The sequence below is a fragment of the Pezoporus flaviventris genome, unplaced genomic scaffold (genome assembly GCF_033815535.1).
Source record: "Pezoporus flaviventris isolate CSIRO_AGI_PZ_B2104156 unplaced genomic scaffold, CSIRO_AGI_Pfla_v1 ptg000083l, whole genome shotgun sequence".
NCBI classification, from domain to species: Eukaryota; Metazoa; Chordata; class Aves; order Psittaciformes; family Psittacidae; genus Pezoporus; species Pezoporus flaviventris.
Window position 1 is genome coordinate 6190165 of NW_026892631.1, and position 7750 is coordinate 6197914.

At 44.3% G+C, this 7750-nt stretch overlaps 1 protein-coding gene across 1 annotated transcript; it reads left to right on the forward strand.

The window, feature by feature from the left end:
* The first annotated feature begins 177 nt into the window (after positions 1 to 177).
* On the forward strand, positions 178 to 5788 carry EPCAM (epithelial cell adhesion molecule). Its single transcript, XM_061475379.1, has 9 exons — positions 178 to 532; positions 888 to 992; positions 1543 to 1783; positions 2088 to 2153; positions 3318 to 3381; positions 3745 to 3846; positions 3974 to 4168; positions 4570 to 4611; positions 5297 to 5788. Exons 1-9 carry the CDS (start codon positions 469 to 471, stop codon positions 5336 to 5338), a joined length of 921 nt encoding a protein of 306 aa, XP_061331363.1. The 5' UTR covers positions 178 to 468; the 3' UTR covers positions 5339 to 5788.
* Positions 5789 to 7750: the final 1962 nt, after the last annotated feature.

Genomic DNA, 7750 nt, shown 5'->3' on the forward strand with positions numbered 1-7750 from the left:
CGCCCGGGAGCTTCCCCGGTGACTAACAGTTTCTCCCTCGGCCCCTGACAGACACCCCCAGGCCCCAGCCCTCACAGCACGGGCGGGGAGGTTTCACAGCCCATCCACCGCGACCAGCCGCACCTCAACACACCCCTCACCTCTCCCCCTCCTCAGCCCTGGGTTAGAGGCTATATTCGGGGCGGGCCAGGTGAGGAACCCGCCCTGCCACATCCAGTTTCGCCCAGGTGCGGAGGGCAGGGCCGATGGTGGACCAGTGTGCCCAGCTGGCCCGGGAGGAGGAGCCGCCACCACCACCATCACCTGCGCGTCCCAGGTGTAACCGGAGCCGGGAGGGCGCGGCGCAGCCACCACCACCTGCGGAACCTGTTGGGCGGCTCATATCGGCTTCGCCGCCGCGCACAGACCGCTCCGGCTCCTCCGCTGACTTTGCCCCGGCCTCCCTGCGCCCCGCCAACAGCCCGAGCCATGAAGCCGTTCTGTGGGGCTGCGCTCCTGCTGCTGCTCTGCGCTGCTGCCTCTGCCCAGAACTGTAAGTGCCCGCGCTCCTCTCCCCCACGGCCACCCCTGCTCCTAACCGGGCTCCACGGTCCCCTTCTGGGGGAGCCCCGCTTCGACACGAAACAGCGCCCCCCGCCACCGGGGCCGTTGGCTGAGGGACAAGGGAGGGCGGGCTGGGGCCTCCGCGTCCCTTTGTCCCCGGGCGCAGGGGCCTGCGGCGAGGTCCCGACGGAAGTTCTCGCCTTTCACTGAGGACGGGCGGGGGGCCAGGTGGGGAGCGGCAGGTCTGGGTGCGCCACGCCCGGCCGGTGAGGGGCGGCTTTGTCCCGCCGCGGAGCAGGGGTGCCCCGGGGGTGCCGGGGCTCACGGCCGCGCTTCTTTTCCAGCGTGTATCTGCGAGAAGAACAAGCGCGTTAGCAACTGCAGGCTGAACAGCGGCGATTGCTGGTGCGACGCGGTGGGCTCCGGTGCGACTGTGAACTGCAACACGCGTGAGTACAGAGCGGGCGGGCCGGGCGTGCGCGCTGGTGCGGGGCAGCGCTAGCCGAGCTCGAGGTGATGTGCGAAAATAGCCTTCGAGCTCTTGAATATAAGGGAGGTAAGGAAGGAAAGCTGCTTCCTGGTCCTCCAGGTCAATCTATATTGAGGCAAGCGCCCTGTCCGCCTTAGTATTTGGCCTGTAATGGCAAGGACTTATCGAAGATTTAGCTTCCTTGTAAGCACATATCATGACTTTTCTTATTCATCCAGACGTGGCAAGAGCCTTATTTCAGGACCTTACTGTTGGTTCAAGCTCAGCTCAACTATAACCCTCATGCTGTAGGAAATGAAAGCTGGCTGGATCTCTTAAGCATCTTGAGAAACTGACACAGCCCAGTTGTGTCAACTGATCCACCACCTACGTGCTAGACACCCGCTCTTCATTGTAATAGCTTCAAATTGGTTGCTTCTGATGTAACCTTGTGTTTTTATAGACCGGGAGCTCTGTTCTGGACATGTATGGTCTGATGCTGCATAACATGACTTTCTGGTTATTCTCAGTGACTCCAAAATGCCTGCTGATGAAAGCAGAAATGATGGGCTCAAAATCGGGTCGCCGTGAGAAACCAAAAGATGCATTTGAGGATACGGATGGCCTTTACGATCCCGAGTGTGAAAACACTGGTATTTTCAAGGCAAGGCAGTGCAACGGGACTACCTGTTGGTGTGTGAATACAGCTGGTGTTAGAAGAACTGACAAACATGATGCAGACTTGAAGTGCAATCAATTAGTCAGAACATGGTATGTCTTTCAACAGGGTGTGCTGTGAGGTGAAAACATTGCTGCACTAGGTTTTGTGTTTTAGAGGGTTTATCTGCATGAATGTGCTGGGGATGAATGGAGATAGAACAATGAGCACTTGAGTACTGCTTTTCTTTTTTACCTTCAGCAACAAGGAGCCGTTGACGGGTTTTGGAGGGGATTTTCTTTGTTTTTGTCTCATTGCTTTGTGGGGGGTTTCTTTTGCCTGGGGTTATATTTTTATTATGCATTGTTACATGTACATGCTTTAAGAATATTCATTGTATTTTTCCTGTTGCTTCAGGTGGATCATAATTGAAATGAAACATGCTGACAGAAATACTCCTCTGAACACGGAGTCTCTAAAGAAGTAAGTGATGATAGTAAGATGTCCTGGCAATACCTGCATGCACTACTTGGTACCTAGTGTATTTCTAATCAAACATTTAAAAGTATTGTCAAAACTGTACATCTCACTTCTAAGACATCTTAAAAGTGACCTACAGATCCTTAATGGAAGTTATTTAATTTTTACTGGGGATAAAGTAACTGCCAATGAGTTTCATTTCCATTTTTAACTGATAGCTGGTTTTTATTTTACCAAGTCAATGTACTGAAGAAGATGGAAGGTAATAAGGCGAAACTACCCAAAAAGTAAACTGAAAAAGATGGTGGAGGGCCTGCATAGCAGCAGCAGCCACAGGGGAAAAAGAACAGTTTGGTTATTTTTTAGCTGAAATAAAACCTTACTTCTCTCTGTTAGAGGTCATATAGCAAAAGGAAAAAGTGCTTGTAGCTATACCCCACACACCCCTACCCACCCTTCCCACCCAGAACAAAGGTTGCTTCTCTAACTCCTCTTCTGAATTCCAAAGACTTCAAACTCTTGTCTCCAGCACTGCAGGAATTAACAGAGCTCTAGTATTATGAGTGTACTGGGTTTGGTTGGGATGGAGTTAATTTTCTTGGTAGCAGTTGCTACAGTACGGTGATTTAGACTAGTGACCAAAACAGTGTTGATGCTAAAGCACTGATGACTTCTTGCTGAACAGTGCTGACTGTCGAGGGTGCCTCCAGACTCTCACTCTGCTGGCCCAGTGAGTAGGTTGGGGGTAGGCAGGAGGTTGGGAAGGGGACACAGCAGAGGTGGTTGACCTGAACTAACCGAGGGGAGATACCATATTGTATGGTAAGTAGCCATTGCTTAGATTTGGCTGGGCATCAATCCGCTAGTGGTGAGTGGTGGCTTTTGGGGGTTTTTAATTTCACCACCTAGCCGTTTCACTTAGTAGACTGCCTTTATCTTGATCCATTAAAGTTTTTTTCTTGCTTTTGCCCTCTTGATTCTCTTCTTAATCCTGCTAGGGGCAAGTGAGTGAGAGATTAGGTGAGGGTATAGCAGCCAGATGAGGATGACCCACCACAAAGAGACTGCAGGAAAAAAAACAACCAATTATACTAGTCTTCCCTGCTTTTGAAAATAGATGTGTAAAATAGTACTGGTTTTAGAGCTATGGTTTTAATATCCTTACAGGTTTTTCAAGGAAACAATTAGCAATCGTTACATGCTGGATGGACGCTATATAAGCAGTGTTCTGGTAAGAGGCACATAATTTTTAAACGAGTATCTGAACTTTATTTAGTTGTGGGTAACTTTGAAAACTCATGTTTGACAGATGCAGTACAGCATGAGTCTTACTGGAAGCCCTCAAAATGGTGATGCTGAGCAGCTAGCAAATAGCTGTATCTCATATGAAATACTAAGAAGCTACATATTGTTCTCAGTAGATAAATTCTTGCTTCACTAAAATCTGAATCCTACTGTAAACTGTTGGCTTAAACAGTATCATAAATCTGATTCAGAACGAGAGTTCACTAGTTGGAATAGAATACGTAGCTGTGTATTTGATAACTGGATTTAAATTGGCCCTTTCTTAACACCATACTATATTTTTTTGCAGTATGAGAAACCTTACATTACTATTGATTTGAAGCAAAACTCCTCAGAAAAATCTTCTGGAGATGTGGATATAGCTGATGTGGCCTACTACTTTGAGAAGGATGTAAGTTTGTCATGGGTGAAGTCTGCCAAAGACTTAGATGTGTATATTGCATTGAGTAGCCTTACTGTATACTTGCCAAAGCAAGATGAATTATTGCAATGCTTAGATCTTTCCTATCTGTTCTTAGGTAAAAGGTGACTCCATCTTTCATAATAACATACTCAACATCACCATTGATAACGAAATGTTGAAGCTTGAGAAGACAGTGGTCTACTACGTTGATGAAATAGCACCAGAGTTTTCCATGAAGTCTCTGACTCCTGGCCTCATTGCGGTCATTGTAGTCATAGTAATAGCAGTAGTTGCTTCAATTGTTGTTCTGGTAAGTTCTAACAAAACTGCCAAGCAGAACGGGTAACTAATTCAGGAAATAATATGTCCAGGGTAATTGGACACTAATGGAAACAGTTTTCCCTGTAAACTGGTTTCTCTTTTGAGACTTGGGAGGTGGGAAAGAGGTGATGGGCACAGCATCACTGTTTCAGGTCATGACTGAAGGGTGGAAAATGAAAGTAATAGGGAAAACTAATTGAGGTGAGGAAAGTACTTCTCTTGCCTCCTGGTTTAAAGTAGTTGAAAGCGATAGCCTCTTGCAAACCTTCCTTTGGAAGGATGGGGAAGGGACAGCTTCAGGTTTGGAGTTTTAAAGTCTTAACCAGATGAAGGTAGATGTAAGTCAAGACTTAAAGAGAACTTCAAAATTACTCTGTCCTTCTCTTGCAGGTCCTCACAAGGAGGAGGAAAGGGAAGTATGTGAAAGCAGAGGTAATTAATTTCTGTTCATGGTGTTATGTGTGGGGAGGAGGTTGGCCAGAATCCAGAAACTTCCCTTAGTTTACTGTAGGTTAACAGCTTGCTGCGGGTGCTTCAGATGTGTTCAAGGAGACTAAAAGCATTCGAATTCTGTAACTAGTTTTCATATCTATACAAGAGCTCAAGTTCACCACCTTCCTTTCTGCACTAGTTTCAAAGGCAGCTGGTGATCTGCATTTCCCGTGGTGAGGGCGGTGCTAACAGCAAGTACTGGTTTTACATATCTATAGCAAGGGCCATACAATCCACAGGAAACACTGATTGCTTTGTTCTGTCAGGAAGACCTTAACTTGAGGTATTTGCATGGAGTTTGCAGTTTCTTTTGAAGAGCTACTTTCCAATGGAGTAGTAACAAATGGTGCTGGTGCGGGAGTGTTTCACCCCAAGCAAAAAGCCTTTTGAAAGGAATCTAAAGAATGTTGTAGCTTCATAGGTTTTGTATAGGGAGCACACTGTTAAAGAGTGCCATTTTCTAAAAAGTATTAGAAAAGCTGAAGTGTTACCGTGGTCTTGTCATGTTTGATTCTGTTAGTGTTACATCAGATCCCTTTGCTAATGAAAATCTGGGATGTTTGTGCATCTTGGGTCTTAGTTGGGAAGCAGCACAAATGTTGATCTTCTACCTCTTCCCCTCCAGGTAAAGGAAATGAATGAGATGCATAGAGGACTGAATGCATAACATAATCAGCCAAAGTAAGATTCAAACAAGATGATGGAATCATTGGAGGCATGGATCTTAACTCTTTAATGATCCCTCTTGAAAGGGGGGCAGTTGTGCTCACTTAATAATTGTTAAAACTCTTAACGGCCAAGACTGGTAACTATGCTATTACTCTGAGAGTTAAAAACCAGCCCCGTTTTACTCAAGTCAAACCTAACTATTGCTCCCTGATTTTTTTATGAGGATGAGATTAGTTGACAAATGCTGTTACTAGGGATTTGGAGCATAGATGCTTAAATAGGTATTTTACCCGTGTGGGAGGTTTACTGAGAATAAAGATTTTTGTAGCCAAGTTTTAACAGATTGCCTCCTGTATAACTGAACATGGTGTTTTTATGGCTGTTTGTACATATTTGAAGTTGCTGTAACTTTTTTTTATTACTTGAATTAATAAAACTTTGAAACAGGTTTCTAATTGTTCCATGTTGAGATGATGATCTGCTAAATTCTCGTGCTTACAAATTCAGCAGTGTAGTATTGCCTTAAAGCAAGCAACCAACCTCAGCATAGGTGGAAATACTCTAAACTCCAGTTAACTAAGTTTGTATTAGCCACCTAGTATCTCAATAGCATGACTTCTTTTAAAGCTGTGAAAAGTAAGCTTTACCCTCTTTTCCATTCTTAATGTGCACCACAAGTAAAATGATGAAATATGGATTGCTTGTAAAAAAAAATAAACATGCTGTGAATGTAGCAATTTCAGGAATGTGCAGACTGCTCTTTGAAATTGTATGTGAGTATTTATTATAAAATGAGCCTCTAATCTAGAACATCTCTGGTATAGGGTTGGGAATGGGTAGCCTATCATCTGGCAGTGGACCTGGAGAAGAGCTATTGCACCATTACCATAATTTGTGTAGCTACCCATTGCCTGGTTGCTACACAGCTATAATCTGTTTCTGCTGTTGTGTGCTGTCCTGTTGGCTGACCAAACTTACACAGGTTATTTACCTCTCAGAGCTTTGGATAAAAGAGTGTGTTTTGGCAATCAGTAACCTGTGAGGTATATCGGATAGCAAAGAAACATGTATAGTCTGTCCAGCATATCTGATTTATGAAGGAAATGCTGTAACTCCTCTTGCCAAAGAAATAATGAGATACAAGATAAGGGACTGAATGACAAATGTGATTACTAATGCAGTGTTTGTTTTGACCTCCCTGCCTAAAGCAGGAAAACTAGGGTAAAGTACTAGTAGAGAGGATATTCTACATAACTGTGTTCATAAAATTTAATGTGAAATGCTCCCTATTAGCTTGTGTGTCTGCTAAATATAATGGGGAAGTTCCTGGACTCCAATGTCACAGGTCACCACAGGCTTTTGCCTTTGAACAGGGCTGCAGCTGATGTGCATGTATTGCTGTGTTGGATGTTTAAATGTAGGCAGCTGTTCCCTTGGCTGTTTAAATGTAGGCAACTGTTCCCTTGGCTCTTCCACGGTCTGGTGCTGTGAGCTTTGGTACCTGTGGGTACTGTAGTTGGGCAGTGTGCTGAGGTATGATGAATTTCATACAGTTCTGTAAGTTGCTAAATGAAAGCCTAGTTTTCAGTAAGCTGGTCTTTAAGCAATTGTGTGAGTTATTGTCTTCCCTAGTTCTTCTCTCTCTGTATCGTATACTTCCTTAAATGTCTACAGTATGGTATCCTTGTCACTTGTTTCTTCTCCCCAAGGTCATAATGCTATTGTTTCCTCTCCTCCTCTTCTTACCTTCCCTGTTTCATACCTTATTTTTGGCTTGCGAGATGGAAAGATGTGTGCTGTGGCTGGGCGGGAGCTACACATGTGCTGACTTGACTGGCTGGTATGTACATGCTGTGTGGCCTGGACCTTGTCCCAGTCAGTTGTTTGAAAGTCATTTTCTCCCTACTTTTCCCACAGTAGGAGAAAGCTTTTAGATACTTCTCCCTTTTTTTACCTAATGGGGCTTTTCACAGTAGATGTAAAGCTTAATGTCTCTAATACAGTCTTCTTCCTTGTCAGGTTTGAAATTAGCCAAAAGGTTAGAAAACCATAAAGTTTATGGAAATTAATTAAAAAATAGAAGAAGAAAGTTTAACTAAATCCACAACTGAAGGGACTGTACTGTCATTATCTGTATCTAAATTCTGTTACTACGGTACAAACGTAACGCTGTATAACTTTGAAAATGGTGGTCAGTAATATGCTTTTCTGAGTAGTTTTATTGATCTTTATATTGGCTTTTGTTCTGTTTACTGACCGCTGCACTTGTGCAACAGTCCAGCTGCATAGACGTGTGCATTTATAGGAAAATAGGGAAAAGGGGGAAAAGAGAAGCTTGCGTATCTGCATCCTGTAGCTCTATTATGTTAATATTTTATAGAGGAGGCTAATGTGAAATAAATAATAAAAG

Bases quoted from the DNA above. Each gene is read 5' to 3' on its own strand.
- EPCAM (XM_061475379.1), top strand. From the start codon at position 469: ATGAAGCCGTTCTGTGGGGCTGCGCTCCTGCTGCTGCTCTGCGCTGCT. The intron at 533-887 runs GTAAGTGCCCGC...CTTCTTTTCCAG, and splicing joins TGCTGCCTCTGCCCAGAACT to CGTGTATCTGCGAGAAGAAC. The intron at 993-1,542 runs GTGAGTACAGAG...GGTTATTCTCAG, and splicing joins GACTGTGAACTGCAACACGC to TGACTCCAAAATGCCTGCTG.